This window comes from Microcebus murinus, chromosome 16, assembly GCF_040939455.1.
Source record: "Microcebus murinus isolate Inina chromosome 16, M.murinus_Inina_mat1.0, whole genome shotgun sequence".
Lineage (NCBI taxonomy): Eukaryota > Metazoa > Chordata > Mammalia > Primates > Cheirogaleidae > Microcebus > Microcebus murinus.
This window is the reverse complement of record NC_134119.1, coordinates 52,917,632-52,939,154: the sequence shown is the minus strand read 5'-3', so window position 1 is coordinate 52,939,154 and position 21,523 is coordinate 52,917,632. Positions and strand designations below refer to the sequence as shown.

The window sequence follows — 21,523 nt, the reverse complement described above, 5'->3', positions numbered from 1 at the left end:
ATTTAAGCTGGTTCCCGTGTCCTTTGACATGCTCTGAACACACCCCTGCTTTCTGTCACAGCAAGATGTTCCGGAAACATCTTGCACTTTCTTCCCCTAGCTCTGGAATTGGCCATTTCTCCAAGCTGCCCTAGGTCCTTTTAGTAGAAAATAGTTTTTATGAGCCAAGATAGGAGAACTACATGTGCTCATTGTTACTGGGGTGTCACTGCTCCCAGCCCCTCGATAGACAGAACTAGAGAATATTTGTACATATATGCATAGGTTCAGATACAGACACCTGTAGTTCTGTATCTATTGTATATATAAACACTACAAGTTCACATGGATGCCTCCACTTTCAACCCAATACCACAGGGTCCATTCTAGTTTTCTGTTTACATTCCTCTCCCTCTGCTGGCATCATCTCTCCTGCAGAAACTTCTTCCCTGCTCAGGCTCTGAACCCCATACCTGTCTGCCCCCTGCAGAGACACCTCCCTTGCCTCTCAGGCTGAGTCATATGCAGCACCGGCCTCCTCCGTGGATGCCCTCCTCTCCCTGCTCAAGCTACACGGCCTGTCCCCATGTGCGGGTACTCTCGTCATCCTACGTGGGCCCTGACTCCTCAGAACCCCCCCCTGCAGACTCCCTTCTCACTCTGCCTGGGCTCTGATTTCCCGGGCTGGATTCCCCTCCCCACACCCCATCCCCACATGGATGTCCTCCTCACACTGCTGGAAATTGGAGTGGCCACACTGGGACTATTATAGTCCGAAGTGCGAGAAAAGACCACCTTAGAAACCGAATTGGGCCAAATTGTGAGTCTTTATTTACAGGCCAGGACTACTCCTGTCCTGCAGAGAGGCAGGCACAGAAAGTAGTGATAAGAATGGAAAAACAGCCCCTTTTAAAGGCAAAAAAACCCACACTCTACAAATCTAATTAGCACATAGCCAATTTCTGCTGTCCAAAGGCAAAAAAAAATAAAATAAAAATAATTAGCAAGCACTTTTACAAAAGTGAGAGAAAGCATTAATCTTACATTTTTATCTTGTTTTAGCACAATGGGGGGGAGGTTGGAGCCTTGAGATGGGTTTTGTAGGAGTTGCCGGCTGCAGCTAAGATTCAGCCAAGGGGAAGCCTCTGAAGCAGCCTAACTACGGACAACATTAATCTTAGTTGACGTACATCCTGCATCTGTGATCTAAGCCCGAGCGCATTTCACTAGGTACTTAAAGATTGTCAGGCGCCTCAGGGGTCCAGGGCACTTTGACCCTGGACTAATGGCTATATCTTGTGGGCAGTTGTGCCATGCACCACTGCCCTTCTCTTTAGTTTCTAAACTTATTACCCTAGCAGAGGTGAGATGGCACGTGCGGAGTCAGATAAGGGTCAACTGAAAATTTCCCACTCTCCCAAGCAAGCAGACAAGATTAATACAGAAGCTAATGGCTGGTTATTGGCTACCTATGGGCCTTAGGCCCTACCAGGACAACTCCCTCCCACAGACATCCTCTTCACCTTATTCAGAGGGCTCTGACCCCATGCCAGGCTGCTCCCCTGTGGAAATGCCATCTGTACCCTGCACAGGCTCTGAGCCCTGATCTGGGCACCATGGCCTCCACTGGGACACTTAAATCATCCTGTGTCCATATGTGCACGTGTGTTTATAAGCAAGCCTCGTTATTCATGGATTTTGTGTTTGCAAATTCACCTACTTGCTAAAATTTATTTGCAACCCCAGAATCAATGCTCTCAGTGCTTTCCTGGTCATTAGCAGCTATGTGTAGGGCAGCAAAATATTTTATTTGTCTGACATGTACATTCCCAGTTGAGGTTGAACTTCTTGTTTCAGCTCTCATGCTGTCCCTTTTAGCCAGGCACTGTGGCTCACACCTGTAATCCTAGCACCCTGGGAGGCCGATGTGGGAGGATCACTTAAGCTCAGGAGTTGGAGACCAGCCTGAGCAAGAGTGAGACCCTGTTTTTACCAAAAATAGAAAAAATTAGCCAGGTGTGGTGGCACATGCCTATAGTCCCAGCTACTCAGGAGGCTAAGGCAGGAGGATCACTTGAGCCCAGGAATTTGAGGTTGCTGTGAGCTATGATGATGCCACCGCACTCTAGCCAGGGTGACAAAGAAAGACTGTCTCAAAAAAAGGTCCCTTTCACGGTCTACTCAGTGCCACGTTTTTCCCATTTTTGTGCTTTTTCCTACTTAAAATGTCTGCCTAAGCCTGATAATGAAGTGCTGTCTAGTGTTCCTAAGTGCAAGAAGGCTGTGAAGTGCCTTATGAAGAAAATGTGTGTTACACAAGCTTTGTTGAGGGATGAGTTATAGTGCTGTATTGGCTTTGAGTTCAAAGTTAATGAATCAGCAATATATATGCTAAATAAAATGTCTTTAAACAGAAACACAAGATTAAACAAGGTTATATACTGGTTAGTTGATGAAAATGTGGCCAAAGTAACCTAATCCTTTAATTTTCCTTAGGGGAAGTGAATCAGTGTTTGCTAATTTAGTGTTCATGGTGACTTTATATAACTGCAAATAATGAGAATCAACTGTATACAGATATAGACACACACACATTTTTAAGAAGTTGCAACCACCTAGCAAAATTGCAGCCCTGAACATATATCAGTATCTACATTCTCTGTGGCTTCACCCAGAAAGTTGAGTAGTGTCTGGAGAAGATGTACACTGAGGCTGCAGAGCCTGATGTTCAGAGACAGCCAGACTTTGGTTGAAGTAGGTATTAGAAAGAGTTTGTAAAGAAGTGGGAGGGCAGGCCGGGTGTGGTGGCCCACACCTGTAATCCTAGCACTCTGGGAGGCCGAGGCGGGAGGATTGCTCGAGGTCAGGAGTTTGAAACCAGCCTGAGCGAGACCCTGTCTTTACTATAAATACAAAGAAATTAATTGGCCAACTAATATATATAGAAAAAATTAGCCGGGCATGGTGGTGCATGCCTGTAGTTCCAGCCACTTGGGAGGCTGAGGCAGGAGGATCGCTTGAGCCCAGGAGTTTGAGGTTGCTGTGAGCTAGGCTGACGCCACGGCACTCACTCTAGCCTGGGCAACACAGGGAGACTCTGTCTCAAAAAAAAAAAAAAGAAGTGGGAGGAAGACAAGTCAGAAGAGATGAAGTCTGGAACAGAGGATGAAACTTTGGGAGAGGACCAGGGAAGAGGTTTAAATTTGGGGCAGCAACTGAGGAAAACCAGGATGACACAGTTCTGGGAGATGGTAGAAATTCTTGAATATCTATGTGCCACATATGTGGAATAAATGAATGAATATAGTTAGTACTTACTTATCCTGCGTATTGCGTATCTCTACCACTAGGATGAAGCTCCAGAGGGCAGGGCTTTTGGACTGTCTGTGCTGTGTCTGCCAGTACCTAGAATAGAGCCTGGTCTATAGTAGGAGCTAATATTGATGAATAAATAAAATAAATGAATAAATTAAAAAAAATCTGTGGCAAAAGGAATTTTTTTGAAGGATTTCAAGTGGGACTTGACATAACCCAATTCACTCTACCTGATCTGTGAAGGAAGAGGACTGGAGTAAAACTGAAAGCAAAGAAGCCAGTTAGAAAACTGTCATACTAGATGCTTTGAGTAGGTGGAAGAAGGCATATGACTCCAAGGTGTGTGCTAGGCGGAACCAACCTGCTTTAGTGACAGATGCGATGGGGAGGGGACTGGTGAGGAGGAAAATGTCAAGAATGACAGTAAAGTGTCCCACTCAGTAACTTCAGATATCTGCATTGGTAGCAGACACAACTAGGTTTAATTTACATACCTAACTTCACTCATTCGTTCAATGAATATTAGCCACCAACCATGTGTCAGCCAGACCCTGCTGTAAGTACTAGGAATTCAGCAGCAAATAAAATCCCTGCCCTCAAAGGGCTAACACTGTACAGAAGGAAGTCAGACAACACACATATAAACACGCTGAGTAGTGTGAAGAAAAGTCAGGGAGAGTGACAGGCAGTGGCAGCGCTACGTTTCAAACAGGCTGCCATGGGAAGGCCTTTCTGATATGATAACATCTGAGCAGAGACTTGAAAAGTGGTATTTTGAGCTGTGTGGATGTTAGACATTCAAAATGTTTTCAGAAAAAACTCTATGTCATAGTGAAACAAAATGTTATTGAAGACTCAGCCATTACCAGCCAGCCAATGCAAATGAATACTGAAGAATTTGCCAAGTCTTCTGGAAGAGTGTAGAATTTTAGATTTCAGAGCGGAGCTTGGATGTGACTGATTCATACATGATAGACGAATGCCTTCCAGAGCTGACAGAAGCCAATCTAAATTTTCTAGCTGAGGCTGGTCCAAAGGTAGTGAGTTATCTCACGTGATTGTTCACAGTCAGTTACAGATTGAACTCCTTGTTCTACTACTTTCCCCCCTCCTCACTACTGCACTTGACTAGTCTTAAAAAAAAAAAAATTAAAATAAATTTTCTAGCTGACTTTGAAGTTGTTTAAATACCATGTACATACAATTTCAATTAAGGAAAAATGTGTGAGCTAAGAAGGAAATAGACAAAATCCTGAATGCCTCTAAATTGTATTTGCATCACAGCATGGGTTAACACGATTAGTCTTCACAACAATGTTCTGCACAAGAGCTAAGGTTCAAAAATGATTCAGTAGACTTTTTAGGCACTGAACATGAAGAAGGCTTAGAATCAAAACCTAGGATACTAGGCCGGGCGCTGTGGCTCACGCCTGTAATCCTAGCTCTTGGGAGGACGAGGCGGGCGGATTGCTCAAGGTCAGGAGTTCAAAACCAGCCTGAGCAAGAGCGAGACCCCGTCTCTACTATAAATAGAAAGAAATTAATTGGCCAACTGATATATATATAAAAAAAAAAATTAGCCGGGCATGGTGGCGCATGCCTGTAGTCCCAGCTACCCGGGAGGCTGAGGCAGAAGGATCACTTGAGCCCAGGAGTTTGAGGTTGCTGTGAGCTAGGCTGACGCCACGGCACTCACTCTAGCCTGGGCAACAAAGCGAGACTCTGTCTCAAAAAAAAAAAAAAAAAAAAAAAACCTAGGATACTGAAGAAATGAAAGGTAACCCTGTGAATAAATATAATCTATGGTAAATTAATCAAGGGGAAAATATATGTAAACATAGTATGTATACACACACATATATGTATATAGCATATATATAGCATGTATGTGTATGTCTAGGATTCAGCTTTTTCAGTCCCAAAGCATGTTTTTGAATCAGTGAAGTAACCTGTAACTAACAGCTTCCCTAATCCAGATCCACAATATCCCAAGAGCAGCTGCTCCTTCAATCAGGTCCTGGAATTAAGAGAACTTGGAGCAATCAACCTGCAGCATACATAAACATGAATGAGAAATAAACATTGAGTGTTGTAAACCACCAAGACTTGAGGTGAGCTGTTATAGTAGTTTAGTTGACTGACACAGAAAGACACCAAGTCTTAGCCCCCAAAAAGCCTCGCTGGTCCTTCCCACTTATTCTGCTCCAGTTCAGCCCTCAATTCCCATCTGCCTTCTGCACCAGCCCCTATCTTCCTGCTTCCCCTTGAACTCTCATTAATCCATACACTGCAGTCTTGAGTAACTTTTCTATTTTTTTTTTGAGACAAAGTCTCGCTTTTGTTGTCCAGGCTAGAGTGAGTGCCGTGGCATCTGCCTAGCTTACAGCAACCTCAAACTCCTGGGCTCAAGCGATCCTCCTGCCTCAGCCTCCCAAGTAGCTGGGACTACAGGCATGTGCCACCATGCCCGGCTAATTTTTTTTTATATATATATATCAGTTGGCCAATTAATTTCTTTGTATTTATAGTAGAGACGGGGTCTCGCTCTTGCTCAGCTGGTTTCGAACTCCTGACCTCGAGCAATCCACCCACCTCGGCCTCCCAGAGAGCTAAGATTATAGGCGTGAGCCACTGTGCCCGGCCCGAGTAACCTTTCTAAACCACAGATGTGACTGTTGCTCCCCTGCTCACCAGAAAATGTCAAAGTCTCCCCAGCAGTACTTTTCGTTTCCACTGAAGAACCAAGAAAGACAGGATCATGAACAAGGATTTCAGAAACACAACACAGCCAGAAATAGCTTCTGTAAAGTATGGTTTTTCTGTGCTCAGGTACTTGAGTCTAAAAATAATCACTTTATACATTAATCTAAAACATGTACCTAAATTTGTTATTATGATCACATATTTGTTCTTATCAAATTACATTTAGCAATTCTGGATAATGCATATTGCATATGCCTGTTCTCCGAGCATCCTGGAGCACTCTGTGAGACAACACTCACCAAAGTACAGGCTTATGAAGATGAATTAACTCCTGAAGCAAGACCTCTTAGCTCTGCTTGCTGCTTTCACGGCATCTCCCACAACTTCCCACTCCCCCACCTCCTTAAATCCCAACTCGTTGGCCATCTCCCCTATACTAGTAGAACTCACAATGCTCTTGCGCACACTGCTCCCTGTGCCTCATATGCCTTCACTTGTTCTACTTTGAAGGCCCAGTTATTTGCTCTAAAAATCCTTCCCAGACTCCCCTGCACAGGGTTGACTCCCTCCTGAAGGTTACCATCAGATACTCAAGCACACCATATTGTAATTCCCTGTTTCCATTTCTGTCCCACACCTTTGCCCAATCCATGTCTTGCCTTTCTATTCCCAGCGCTGTGGATAGGCTATGAAGCCGTCACATACCCACTGACTGACCAAACACATTTCAGCCGCCAAAAGCCTAAGCTGGTCTGAGGTTTGTTTCTCTTAAACACTGAGTGTTCTGTCAGCGCATCCCCATGGAACCTTCCACAGATAATTCTCCCTCGTAGTTGAACACTTGCTGAAAGGCTCACAAACTACAGGCAGTTCACCCTCATTTGACAATGATGACACTCAAGGAATAACATCCACCTAAAAAAATTTATTTATGATTCTTTTTTTTTTTTTTTTTTTTTTGAGACAGAGTCTCGCTTTGTTGCCCAGGCTAGAGTGAGTGCCGTGGCGTCAGCCTAGCTCACAGCAACCTCAAACTCCTGGGCTCAAGCAATCCTCCTGCCTCAGCCTCCTGGGTAGCTGGGACTACAGGCATGCGCCACCATGCCCGGCTAATTTTTTATATATATATCAGTTGGCCAATTAATTTCTTTCTATTTATAGTAGAGACGGGGTCTCGCTCTTGCTCAGGCTGGTTTTGATCTCCTGACCTTGAGCAATCCGCCCGCCTCGGCCTCCCAAGAGCTAGGATTACAGGCGTGAGCCACAGCACCCAGCCTATTTATGATTCTTTTATTAACACACACAGCTTTGGTCATTTGAACAAAAACTTTATTTAAAAAAAAAAAGACTTTTTAGGTCTTTGTTTTTCAAGGCAAATGGATACCTATTACATGTTTGACTTTGACCTCAAACCCCTGTCAGGTCTACCACCATGATGAACTAGAAGAGACTTTATGGGCCCTGATAATCCCTTTTCCTTTCTCCAGCCTCTCAAGGCTCTTTGTTGAAGCCACTGCAATGTGTGACTGTATTACAATAGTGAAATGTACTCTGTCATTCCCTGTTCAAACTTCTTTGTCATATAAGGTCAGCCACATTGTCTAAATAAATTCGCCTGACAGGTTACACAATATACATCAGACAATGTGCCACAGAACAACTCTCCTCCTTTGTCTGACAGAAGAACTAAAGTTCCAAAATATACACGAAAAAATCTTCCATCTCCAACTATCTTCTAGTTCTTCCCGACTTTATGCAAAGCAGCCTCACTCACACATTCTTCACCAGGTTCAACCAAGTGCCACAGAGCCTTGCACTGCACCTCTGAAGGTGGAAGACTCCGCTCCCAAATTTTCACATGCTCCGAAGTTCCAAAAAACAATCAGGTCACATAGGCAACAGCCAAATACAAGGCAATGCTCAACATTTCAAAATCACAGCAAAGTCACAAGAATAAACGTGAGCATGAAAATAACTTCTGACTAAGCCCCATTTCTCTTACAAAAGTTATCTTTCTAGAACCAAATACATTTAATGATCTAAGTCCATATCAAGGTCATCAACCACTGACCATCGGGGAGACTGGTACATGGGGGTAAAAAACATACAAAAGAGAAAATGGGGGGGGGAAATGGGCATTTATTGAAAGCTTAAAATCTGTACCCCCATAATATGCTGAAATAAAAAAATAAATTTTAAAAAAGAATGAAAAAAAAAAAAGAGAGAGAGAAAATGGCAAGTTGTTTCAGTTTCCTCAAGGTGTCAGTCTAAGGCCAGGCACAGTGGCTCAAGCCTCTAATCCTAGCTCTCTGGGAGGTTGAGGTGGGTGGAATGTTTGAGCTCAGGAGTTCGAAACCAACCTGAGCAAGAGCAAGACCCCATCTCTACCATAAAAATAGAAAGAAATTAATTGGCCAACTAATATATATAGGAAAAAATAATTAGCCGGGCATGGTGGCACATGCCTGTAGTCCCAGCTACTCAGGAGGCTGAGGCAGGAGGATCGCTTGAGCCCAGGAGTTTGAGGTTGCTGTGAGCTAGGCTGATGCCACGGCACTCACTCTAGCCTGGGCAACAAAGTGAGACTGTCTCAAAAAAAAAATACCTGAAGGGCAGGCATGGTGGCTCACGCCTGTAATCCTAGCACTCTGGGAGGCCGAGGCAGGCGGATTGCTCCAGGTCAGGAGTTTGAAAACAGCCTGAGCAAGAGCGAGACCCCGTCTCTACTATAAATAGAAAGAAATTAATTGGCTAACTAATGCATACAGAAAAAATTAGCCAGGCATGGTGGCTCACACCTGTAATCTTAGCACTCTGGGAGGCTGAGGCAGGCGGATTGCTCCAGGTCAGGAGTTCGAAAACAGCCTGAGCAAGAGCGAGACCCATCTCTACTATAAATAGGAAGAAGTTAATTGGCCAACTAATATATATAGAAAAAAATTAGTCGGACATGGTGGCACATGCCTGTAGTCCCAGCTACTCGGGAGGCTGAGGCAGGAGGATCGCTTGAGCCCAGGAGTTTGAGGTTGCTGTGAGCTAGGCTGGGCAACAAAGTGAGACTCTGTCTCAAAAAAACAAAACAAAACAAAACAAAAACCTGAAGTTACTTTCCTTTTTCTCGAATTACCACTGGGAAAGGGAGATGCCACAGAAAAAGAGAATACACCAACACCTAACAAAACTAGCACCAACTTGACCCCGACTTTGCCCAATGCCCAATTTTTGAGGCAATAAAATGGGGGATTTGCTCCTAGAATACTGCCCTTTTTACAAGAGGCTGTTTGACTATGCTTACGGCAACTACTGAAACTTCCACCCAGCTCCCGCTGGCTCCTGACCTTCCACGATATTCTCCTTCAAGACGACTCGCTTCTCTCTATTCGCCAGACGGGCTGGGCCAGCGTCTCTGCATCTGCGCGATCTCCCTGGCCTTCTCCGCGGCCTCCCGCACCACTCCGACACTCTCCGGGCAGCGTCCCCAGCTGGGTGCGGGCGTGGCTCCGCGCTCCCCTCCGCGCCCTTGTCCCGCACCACTCCGACACTCTCCGGGCAGCGTCCCCAGCTGGGTGCGGGCGTGGCTCCGCGCTCCCCTCCGCGCCCTCCGCGCCCTCCGTCCCGCACCACTCCGCACCACTCCGACACTCTCCGGGCAGCGTCCCCATCGGGGTGCGGGCGTGGCTCCGCGCTCCCCTCCACGCCCTCCATCCCGCACCACTCCGACACTCTCCGGGCAGCGTCCCCAGCTGGGTGCGGGCGTGGCTCCGCGCTCCCCTCCGCGCCCTCCGCGCCCTCCGTCCCGCACCACTCCGCACCACTCCGACACTCTCCGGGCAGCGTCCCCATCGGGGTGCGGGCGTGGCTCCGCGCTCCCCTCCACGCCCTCCATCCCGCACCACTCCGACACTCTCCGGGCAGCGTCCCCAGCTGGGTGCGGGCGTGGCTCCGCGCTCCCCTCTGCGCCCTCCGTCCCGCACCACTGCGACACTCTCCGGGCAGCGTCCCCAGCTGGGTGCGGGCGTGGCTCCGCGCTCCCCTCCGCGCCCTCCGCTGGGTTTTATGTGGAGGAGCGTATCGTCCATCGCCCACAACTCGCTCCCGGCCCTCAAACACGCCGCCCGCGCTCGCGCACAAGAGACGCGATGTCCTCGCGCATCTCGCTGATGGCGGGCGGCAGAGACTTCTCGAAGCCCTCCTCGGGCTCCAGCACCTCCACTTCCTGTGGCGCTCCCACCTCGTGGGTGTCCAGGGGCCGCAGCTCCTCCTCCCGCTTCCTCAGAACCGCGGGTCCACGTTCCTCTTACTCCAGGCCTGGGCCACGGTGGGTCAGCAGGCCCTGCTGGAGTCGAGCGACCCACACCGTCAAAAGTGCTCCCGAATTACCTTTAAATGTTTTCTTCCTTTTAATTTTAAGCCTTCCGCCTAAGACCTGCTGTGGAAACACCCCGCACACCGACAGGAGGGGCGCACCAAATGGACCCGCGGAGCCGCCCTGGGCGTGTGAGCGGCCTGTGGACGTAAGAATCCAAGCCCTGAAATACTTGAAAGACGTTTATTCTGAGCCCAATTTGAGGACCATGACCCGGAGCCACTCTCAAGAAGCCTTGAGCAAGTGGGCTCGCCGTGGCTGGGTTACAGTTCAGTTTTATGCATTTCCAGAGAGACAGGAGTTACAGGCAAGGTCACAAATCACACATGAGAGGCATACATTGGTTTGGCCCAAAAAGGTGGGGCATCTCGAAGCAGGGGCTTACAGGTTATAGGTGGGTTTAGAGATTCTTTGGCTGGCAATTGGCTGAGAGGGTTAGACTTTATCTAGAAGACCAGAAAGGATATGCTTACTTTAAGATAAGGTTATGAGCACTCTGGGAGGTCCAGACAGGAGGACATTTTAAATTTACAATAGGCGCCTGCTAGGATGCTTTAAGATGCTTTAAATTTAAGAATAGGCATCTGCTAGGATGCTTGAGTTAATAAGGTATTTTAAATTTATGATAGGCGTCTGCTAGGATGCTTCTAGACTTTTAGGTGATGTTAATACCATACCAGAATCAGGTTGGGAAGTAAACACTGCTTCATTTGGTTAACAAAAGGAATGAGTTATTAGCAAAAGAAAAAGATCAGAGTTCAGTCCTCAGGCCCTTTCAGGACAGGCTGGGCCTCCTTCCGGCCACGCCTTCGGCAGGACCAGGACGGGGCGCGCACGTAAATAGGCTTTGGGGGAGCCCACGCCCATCACCTCCTTCTCGGTGACCCACCCGGTTCTGTTCTCTAGTCCTCCTTGGAAGGCGGAAGCGGTTTGTTGGCGGCAGGTTTGCTTCCCCTCCTCCTCGAGAACTTCCCCCTTGAGGGCTTTTACTTTTATTTTTTTTTCTTTTTAAGTGACAACGGTCCTCCTTCGCCATTTTTGAATAGGACTGGCTGGCTTTCACATCACTTACTATCCAAGCATGCACAAGCTCATTCAACTCTTAACGAGGAACGTATAAGCTAGGTGGAAAACTGGCTAGAAGTCGTGCGTGTGGGTTGGAATTTGAACCCAGAGCAGTTTGGGTCCACAGTCCCTGCCGCATCTTCCCTCTGCGCTCCCCACGGCTCACTGGCACACTTTTATTTTGGGTGGAGTTCCGCTTTCTGCCTAGTTTCTGATCAGTAATTCTTGGTCTGTTTTCACCAGACCAAGTCACACAGCTCCTCCAGGTGAAGAGCCACTTCTGTTTCGGTTCTATCCTCAGCCCTTTCCGGCAGCCTTCAGGCAGGGCCTTAGGGGTTTCTTTAGAGAGATGAAATGCTTCCCTAATATGTAAGCACTTCTACCAGACTGGAGGGCCCTTGGGGGCAGGTTCTGGTCTTGGTCACCTTTATGTCCTCACCACCCACAGGGCCTGAAAATCACATGGGCTCAGTAAGTGTGGCTTTGATAATCATTTAACAAATATATTTTGATCACCAAGCTCATGCCATTATGGAATGGAGGAAGTCTATTTCTAGGCTTGGTTGCCCAGTGCCATTTTAGTAGTAATTTGCGTTTGTCTGGGGGGGATCCTGCTTGTACAAGTGCCACACATCAGAGCTTCAGTTTTCTAGTCTGATGAATAAACCCAGTGGTCCTAGCCTGAATGTCTGTCAGTGGGAAAAGGCAATCATGAGATAATGTGCATGAAAGAGTTTTGTAAACACCAAAGTAGTAGCAGATGTTCATCAAAAGACACCATTAAGAGAAAAAAGGTAGGCCTGGCATGGTGGCTCACGCCTGTAATCCTAACACTATGGGAGGCCAAGGCGGGTGGATCCCTCGAGGTCAGGAGTTTGAAACCAGCCTGAGCAAGAACGAGGACCCGTCTCTACTAAAAATAGAAACAAATTAATTGGCCAAATAAAAATATATAGAAAAAATTAGCCTGGCATGGTAGCACATGCCTGTAGTCCCAGCTACTTGGGAGGCTGAAGCAGAAGAATCCCTTGAGCCCAGGAGTTGGAGGTTACTGTGAGCTAGGCTGACACCATGGCACTCCAGCCCGGGCAACAGAGTGAGACTCTGTCTTTATTTTTTTTTTTTATTTATTTTTTTTTTTTTGAGACTCTGTCTTTAAAAAAAAAAATGAGAGAGAAAAGGCAAGCCACAGAGTGGAAGAAGATATTTTCAATAGATATATCTGACAAAGGACTTATATCTAGAATATTTTGAGAACTCCTACAGATCAATAAGAAAAAGACAACTCAGTTTAAAAATGGGCAAATACTTGAGCTGGCACTACACAAAAAACAATATTCAAATGGCCAATAAGTAAGTATATGAAAAGGTGCTCAAATTCATGATTCAACAGGGAAATGCAAATGAAAACGACAATGAGAAAACACTGTATATCCAGTAGAATGACTAAAATTTAACACACTAACCACCATGTGAGTTGTATTTAATTCATGCTAGTTTTGAGCCCAGTGCCTCGTGAAGCATATGTAACTCACACGTCTCTTTACTTTGAGCCCCATCAACTATTTTTCAAGTTGCATATAACTCAACACAGAGAAAATAATAAAAAATAAAATTTTCATTAAATTAGAAAGAATCACTTTGTTTCAGAAGTTTTTATTCTATTTTTCTAATAAAACACTGTGGCCCCAGGGAAAAATTTTTTTCTAGTGTGGCAGTCAATGTGTTAAAATACTGATGATATCAAGTGTTGGGAAGGATGTGGAACAACTGAAACTCTCAGTGTCTTAGTCTGCTCAGGTTGGGTGGCTTAAACACACACATTTATTTTCTCACAGTTCTGCAGGCTAGAATCCATGATTATGGTGCCAGCAAATTTGGTTTGTGGCTAAAAAAGAGGTTAGGGGTCTACTCTTGCCTTACAAACAGCTGCATTCTCACTGCAGTCCTCACATGACCTCTTCTCTGTGCGTGTGTGAGGTGGTAGGGGCAGTGCTGTCTGTTGTCTCACTAATTCAATTGAATCGGGGCCCCACCCTTACGGATCTTATTTAACCTTACTTATTGCTTTATTTCAAATATGGCCACACTGAGAGTTTGGGCTTCAACGTATGAATTTTGAGGGACACATACATTCAGATCACAGTGATGGGAATGTAAATTGGTAAGATTTTGGAAAGCTATTTGACAGTATTTACTAAGACTAAACATATGCTAACCCTATGACCTGGCAGTTCAAAACCTCAGTATAGGCCGGGCGCGGTGGCTCACGCCTGTAATCCGAGCTCTCTGGGAGGCCCAGCCGGGCGGATTGCTCCAGGTCAGGAGTTCGAAACCAGCCTGAGCAAGAGCAAGACCCCGTCTCTACTATAAATAGAAAGAAATTAATTGGCCAACTAATATATATAGAAAAAATTAGCTGGGCATGGTGGCGAATGCCTGTAGTCCCAGCTACTTGGGAGGCTGAGGCAGGAGGATTGCTTGAGCCAGGAGTTTGAGGTTGCTGTGAGCTAGGCTGACGCCACGGCACTCACTCTAGCCTGGGCAACAAAGCGAGACTCTGTCTCAAAAAAAATAAATAAATAAAAAATAAATAAATAAAACCTCAGTATATACTCAAGAGATTTTGAATGCATCTGTCCACAAAAACACATATATAAGAATATTCAAGGCCAGGTGCGGTGGCTCACGGCTATAATCCTGTCATTCTGGGAGGCTGAGGCGGGTGGATCGTTTGAGACCAGCCTGAACAAGATTGAGACTCTACCAAAAATAGAAAAAATTAGCCAGGCATAGTGGCGCATGCCTGTAGCCCCAGCTACTCAGGAGGCTGAGGTAAAAGGATCGCCTGAGCCCAGGAGTTGGAGGTTGCTGTGAGCTGGGCTGACGCCATGGCACTCTAGCTGGGTCAACAGATTGAGACTCTGTCTCAAAATAATAATAATAAGGAAAAAAAGAATATTCATAGAAGCTTTATTATAGTGGCCACAAGGTTAAAACTACCCAAATGTTCATCAGCAGGAAAATAAATATATAAAACAATAAATTGCAGTGTAACCCTTCAATGGCATATTAGTTCTGTATTGCTACATAACAAATTACCCCCAAACTTAGCAACTTCAAACATTTATTATTTTAATTAAACTTCAAACATTTACTATCTTGGGCTGCTATAACAAAATACCACAAAGTAGGTAGCTTATAAATAACAAACTTATTTCTCACACAGATCTGGAGACTGGAAATTCCAAAAGCAAAGTGCTGGCAGATTCTGTTTCTGGTGAGGGCCCATTTACTAGTTTATAAATGGCACCTTCTTTCTGTGTCTTCACATAGTAGAAGGAACAGGGATCTTTCTTGTACGTCTTTTGTAAGGGCACTAGTGACATTCATGAGGACTCCACCTCCATGACCTAATCACCTCCTAAAGACCCTATCTCCTGATACCATCACCTTAGGGATTAGGATTTCAACATACGAATTTTTGGGGGTGACACAAACATTCAGATCATAGCATTGTCTCATGTAGTATCAGCTTAGGATCTTTCATGAGGTCACAGTCAAAATATCACCTTTGGCTGCAGTCATTTCTGTGCTTGAATGGGGCTGGAGAATCCACTTCCAAGATGTCTTACTCATGTGGTTATTGGAAAGAGGCTGTTTTTCCCTAGATGTTGGTAAGAGACCTCAGTTCCTTGCTATGTATGTGCTTCTCTCCAAAGGGCTGCTCACAACCAGGCAGCTGGTTTTCCCTCAAGCAAGTAATTGGAGAGAACCTTTTATGAACTAATCCCTAAGTCACACACCATCACTTCTGTCTTTTTCTATTTATTATGAGCAAGTCACTAAGTCCAGTATACGCTCAACAGGAGGGAATACACCAGAGTGTGAAAACCAGGAGGTAGAAATCATTGGGGGTCATCTTGAAACTGGCTAGCAATCACAGTTTGCCCTCTGACTACCAATTATTCATGTTCTCTTAACATGCAAACCACACTCAACCCCACCCGAGGACTCCAAAAGTTACATTTTTAAAAATTCTCATGTAGTTGTATGTATTAGTATCTAATTATCTCATCAGCTTCAAGTCCAGAACTTTGTCTTCTAAATTAGGTCAGGTGTGGATGAGACTTCCTGAGTGTAGTTCCTTAAATCCAGCTCCTTGAGTATAATTCTTCTTGATCTGTAGACCTTTGAAACCAAAGAGACAAGTTATCTGCCCTCACACATCCAATATACAATGTAGGGGAGGCATAGGATAACCATTACAGACATTCCTGTTCAAAAAAATAGGGGATAACTGAGAAGTACAAATAGGTCAGTGGTCCATAATAATTCTGCAATTCGGTCTCAAAGTCTAGGAATAATTCTCCATGAATCTCAGCCTCATTATCTGGACTCTTGGTTTCATGCTGAGTCATACTTTTTTTTAGAAAGGTAGCATGTGTTTGCTGATGAGTCCTTTTCTCAGTCTGCTTCCTGCTTGTAGAAGTTTGAGCGAGGGGGTCCAAAGGCCTTTTATTTCACACTGTCTCCGTCCTGTTGAATCCAATCTGCAGAGTTTGTGCCAATATAATTATCTTAAAAACTTTGTAGGTCTCCTTTGAATCTCATTGGGGTTCACACCATTAGACAAAAGCCCATCTTTATGTTGGGCTTCTGCTGACAATGCTGAAGAACAAGGCCTTAAGCTTCCTAGAGACTTTACTGTTCAATGGAGACATTCTGTGAGGCACATCATTAATCTCTCTAAGGAGCTGTTAGTCTGACTGAATGATATTCTGAGGCACCATCTTTGCTTTTTCTGAGAGTTTTAAGGATTTTACAGACACACCTCAGCTTCATCTTTGTTTTTTCTGGCAGTACCTGAGATTTGGTATTTACTTGGAAGATTTCTTAATTTTACATCATTTGCAGTATGAAGAAGCTAAGAACCTTCAAAATCATCCAAAGTCATCAAGGTCCATCCCCTTTGTGTTCAACAGACCTTCCTTTTGCTTATCTCTTTTATTTACTATAAGCAGCAAAAAGAAATGAGGGACACGAGAGAGAGACCTTCTTGGGTGCTGGACACGTTCAGTATGTTGATCTGGAAAGAGGATCCTGGGTTGTATGGATACGTAAAACGTGATCAATGTGCACACCTAAAGCATAACGCGCTTTATTGTATTCCTCTTATACCTTTTTTTTCAAGTTCTGAGTGTGAACGCGAGCGCGCCTCGACGCCGGAAACAAAAGTGGGTGCGCGCGCACGCACACAGTCCCGCGGCCGCCGCAAGCGGGGGCAGGCGCGCGAGCGTGCGTGCGCGCGAGCGTGCGCGTGGACGTGAGTGCGCAGAGCCGGAAGCGGCGCCGCGCAGGCCGGGCGGCCGCGGACCATGGAGGGTGGGTTTTCCGGGCTGCCGCGCGAGGGGCCGGCGGAAGAGGCCGAGGCGCAGGGCGCCGCCTGGAGCGGGGACAGCGGCACGGTGTCCCAGAGCCACAGCAGCGCCTCGGGGCCGTGGGAGGACGAGGGCGCGGAGGACGGCGCGCCGGGCCGGGACCTGCCGCTGCTGCGCCGCGCCGCCGCGGGATACGCCGCCTGCTTGCTGCCCGGGCCCGGGGCGCGGCCCGAGGTCGAGGCCCTGGACTCCAGCCTCGAAGACCTGCTCACCAGAGTGGACGAGTTCGTGGGCATGCTGGACCTGATTCGCGGCGACTCGTCGCACGTCGTCAGTGAGGGCGTGCCTCGCATTCACGCCAAGGCCGCCGAGATGAGGCAGATCTACGGCAGGATCGACAAGCTGGAGGCCTTCGTGAGGATGATCGGCGACAGCGTGGCCAGGATGGAGGAGCAAGTGACCAAAGCCGAAGCCGAGCTGGGGGCTTTCCCCAGGGCCTTCAAAAAACTCCTGCACACCATGAACGTGCCCTCCCTCTTTAACAAGTCGGCCCCCTCCAGGCTGCCGCGAACGGGCTACGAACCCCCCGTCCTGTTCCGGACCGAAGACTACTTCCCTTGTTGCAGTGAAAGACCTCAGCTCTGAGTGGTCCCACCATTCCTGCAACAGGACCCCAGCGAAGATTCTTATCTCAAGCATTAAGTTAATTAAAATCCTATTAATAGGCATATATGATGTTGGAGTACGAAATTTTTAGTTTCCTTTCTGCAAACTCTACTTCTTAGTATATTCACTATTCCATATAGAATGTACAGATTTTCTATGTCTTCCAATTTTATTTTTATTTTATTTTATTTTTTAATAGAGCCAGAGTCTGGCTGTGTTGCTCTCTCAGGCTGGCTTCCAACTCCTGGGCTGAAGTGATCCTCTGGCCTAAGCCTCCTGAGTAGCGGGGACCACTGGTGCACCCTACCCAGCCTGTCTTTCAATTCTAACCTGAAACCTTGGTGAGGGTAAAGGGCAACAAAATGAATGAAATTATCTGTGCACTGTGGCAGAACTGTTATTTTTATGGATTTTACTACTCAACTAACAGTATTACCTTTTCGAGATTTATATTGTTTATATAATTATAAGAAAAACGAGCCGTTAAAGCCTTGTTATTATTCAATCCTAATAGTCATTAAATTTTCTATGACCTACTTTTAGGGTAAATGACACATTATTTAGCATCATATTCAACTTTACATAGCATGTATTGTAAACTGAAGGAAATGATACAAATTCTGAGAAAATATATTGAATTTTTGCAACTAACTCTGAAGTTGTATTTTAAAGTATGAATGACCTCACAGTCTTAGTTTGTCCATAGCAAAACATCTGTATGTGGTTGCCAATGTTTGGTTTATAATAATAAAAATTTTAAGTTTTATTGGAAAAGCTTTCCTTCTGAAAATTATTTCCTTTTCCGTTTGTTTGAAAATAGATATATTGCTCATATGATTTCAGTAGTAAGATAAAAGTGGCTTAGGAGTACCTTTAGAAGGCTGATGAGAAAAACTAACCATAGCTATTTCATAGTATTGTATGTTTCTTTTCCCTGGAAATGGACAGTTAAGTCATTTATGTGAGTATTAGGATTTTTTTCTTTCACTCTGACATGGAAGGTTTAATGGTCCCTTGCAGATACAACAAGTTTTGATCTAGATTTGAATCTGTTTTATAAGGGTCCTAGGTAATAGACCCCAAATAAACGTACAGCTTAGGTTGCCTTTGTGTCATTACAGATCTTTGAGGTTGATAGAGGAGGTTCTTCCATTTAGCTGTGAATGAAGACTCTGGGAATCTAATCTCAAACAGCTTTTGTGCACATTTATGTTTTTTATTCAGGTGATTCCTTGATTACAAATTAAGGAACTTAATTTAGAAGCTGAAAGAACAAGTAATCTACATTTAGTATTTAGCAGCAGCTGGGTACTGCTGTAAGTAATTAGTATACTAAAGATATATTCACTGAATATGGAAATAGCTTCCTTACATAACATTTATTGCTAAAATTATTTTTTCACTTCATATTAAAAGGTAGGTAATTAGGGAAAATTATGAAAAGTTAGAATAATTTTAAAGCTGAAGTTTAATAATCTGCATAATAGAAAGATTAAATTCCAGAAAGCAAAAGTCAACAAGTATGTTCTAAGGTAAAACTTTATGAATTAGGCATGTATAATACTTAGATGTTTATCTTGAAAAAAGTTAATTGGGTTGAGAAAATTAAAAGTATAATAACCAGTAAGAATGATATTCAGCTCAACTGTTTTTAAAGCTAATTGCATAAAATTTTCTGGCAATCTAAAAGTAAAAAGTCCTGGTTCAGGTGTTAATCTACATGATTATATGTGCAGCTTATCTCTAAGGGATCCTGAGTTCTGAAATCTTCCTACTCAATATTTCTGAGATTTCTAAATAGAGATTTGTAATATCTTGTTCGGAAGGGGGAATTGAAGCTGGTTTGCATAATACAAGACAGATAGTAGATGCAGATCATGTGTCTCTCTCAAGAACAGGTTGGAGGAGCCAAGGACACTCCTGCTCTCATTGGTACTGCGACCTTGAGACCTGGCTCCCTCCTTTTCCACCCAATTCTGACCAGCTGGAGAATCAAGAGGGCCCTCTGGATCTTGGAAAACTGGCCCTTCTACCTCTTTCTGCATCAGTAACAAGTAGGAAGAGGGGCTCCCACCCCTGGAGCTATAGAGGAGGCCCAGATGTCATCCTGGGTGACCCCTGCAGACCATCTCTGTTGCTGGAGTCTGAAGCTCCCCCACTTTCTAGAAGTATAAATGGGGGTGGGGATAGGGTCTAATACCTTGAGGGAGGCACCCCACCAATCATGCTTGAGTCAATTAACTTGTTCTTAGCTTCTACACAAGAGCACAGTGACTGAGGAGAGTTTCAGGAGTCCACAGGACATGCATCCCCTCAGTCCAGAGGCAGTCTCTGGCATTCAGGAGTCAGCTTCTGCACATAGATTAAGTTGGATACTCATGAGCCAGTGAGCACCTTGTGGCTTTTCCCCCAAGCCAGAACTTTGAGGAATAGTAGTCTTGGGCCACTTCAATAGGACATACACTGGAATCAGCCTGGTGTGAACTTGCTACCTGATCTTGGGCAGGGGCCAGCAAAGTTCCTAAAGTGCCAGACTGTCTGTCTGAGAATTGTAGGCCATATGTTTTTACAACTACTCACTACCCTTGTATTGCAAAAGCAGCAATAGACAATATATAAACAAATAGGCCTGGCTGTGTGCCAATAAAACACAGGTATTTCTTGAAACATAAGAGACATACTGGCAGAAAAAACATAATGGTCTGGAACTTAAAGTTTAAACTAGCTTGGCCAAACAGCTGTCAGAAGGGACAGCATGGGAAGATGAAAAGTGTTAGTTCCTAGGGATTCTTTTCTTGCTGCTGAAAGTGAATAAGAAGAAAGACAAGCTAAGGCTGCCAGGCAGGGAGTACAGGTTAACAGCCGTCCTTGAACGTGAGACCAACAAGTCACACGCAAGTGGTGCCCAGCTCAGATCATATCTGCATCATCACCCCACTTCCTATACCAGAAACTTCTCAAGGACTCTCTAACAGCAATATCTTCTAAGGACTTTGGGTTAGAATGACCTCTAGTTAATAGTAACAGCTAACATCACCCCCAAAAGATACTCCAAGTATCCACTTAAGTGGTCTGCTTCCCCTTCCCCACCCCAAGCCACTCCCCACATAGTATACATATTACCCGTATCAAAGGGGTCTTCAAAAACCATAAATCAGATATATATGGCATTGCCTAAAGTTCTCATCGGCTCCTTACACTGGAACAAAACCTGGATTTTGTCGTATGGCCTGCTGGGCTCCATAGGACCTGGCTCCTGCCCCACTGCTCGCTCCTCTCCAGCCTCCCTGATCCTGAAGATCCCCAGTGTGTCCCCTCCACAGTACTTACTACAATTTGCAATAGTGTCTGTGTCACTATCTGATTACTGTTGGCCTCACCTCCTCCAGGCATAACAACTGGATGTTAGCTCTGTGGACTTGGCTGTATTCTCAGCAAGCAAGTACGGTGTGCCTAGAACACTCAGATATCTGCTGAATAAGTGCGTGTCAGAATGGCTGAGTGCATGAACAGCTAGACAAAAACTAGGCACCCCAAAAGGAATGCAAGACAGACAGGCAAATACAGGAATTTCATCAACCACCCAAAGGCTTGCCTCAGAAACCAAGCACCATGGGAGCCCTGAGGACCCAAAGAACAAGACGTGGTTCTTCTCTCAGGAGCCGGATGGGCCAGTGGGTGACAAGGTCAAACACCCAATCCTACTTGGTCCAATTCAAGGTTCAGGGGCTGAACTCGCTCAATACCATATAAGCATTCCTGTGGACTCCTACTTCTTTTCCTTTTTTTTTTTTTTTTTGTAAACAGAGTCTTGCTCTGTCACCTGGACTAGAGCACAGTGGTGTCATCATAGCTCACTACAACTTCACACTCCTGGACTCACGTGATCCTCCCACCTCGGCTTCCTGGAGTGCTGAGATTACAGGGTGAGCCTCATGGCTGTCTGGGCCTAGTTCTTAATCATTCCCCAAGGATGTTGATACAGAACTTCTAGAAGAACTACCTTTCTAAAAAGACTTTTATATGCTAAGAGGTTAAAAAACATTTG

General features: G+C 45.3%; 1 protein-coding gene across 1 annotated transcript; it reads left to right on the top strand.

Moving 5' to 3' along the window:
- Positions 1-16,637: 16,637 nt before the first annotated feature.
- BLOC1S4 (biogenesis of lysosomal organelles complex 1 subunit 4) lies at positions 16,638-18,249 on the top strand. Its single transcript, XM_012747675.2, has one exon. The coding sequence runs from the start codon at positions 16,807-16,809 to the stop codon at positions 17,452-17,454; it is 648 nt and encodes a 215-aa protein (XP_012603129.1). The 5' UTR covers positions 16,638-16,806; the 3' UTR covers positions 17,455-18,249.
- Positions 18,250-21,523: the final 3,274 nt, after the last annotated feature.

What these genes read in the sequence shown, in the direction of transcription:
- BLOC1S4 (XM_012747675.2), top strand. Translation starts at nt 16,807, where the DNA reads ATGGAGGGTGGGTTTTCCGGGCTGCCGCGCGAGGGGCCGGCGGAAGAG.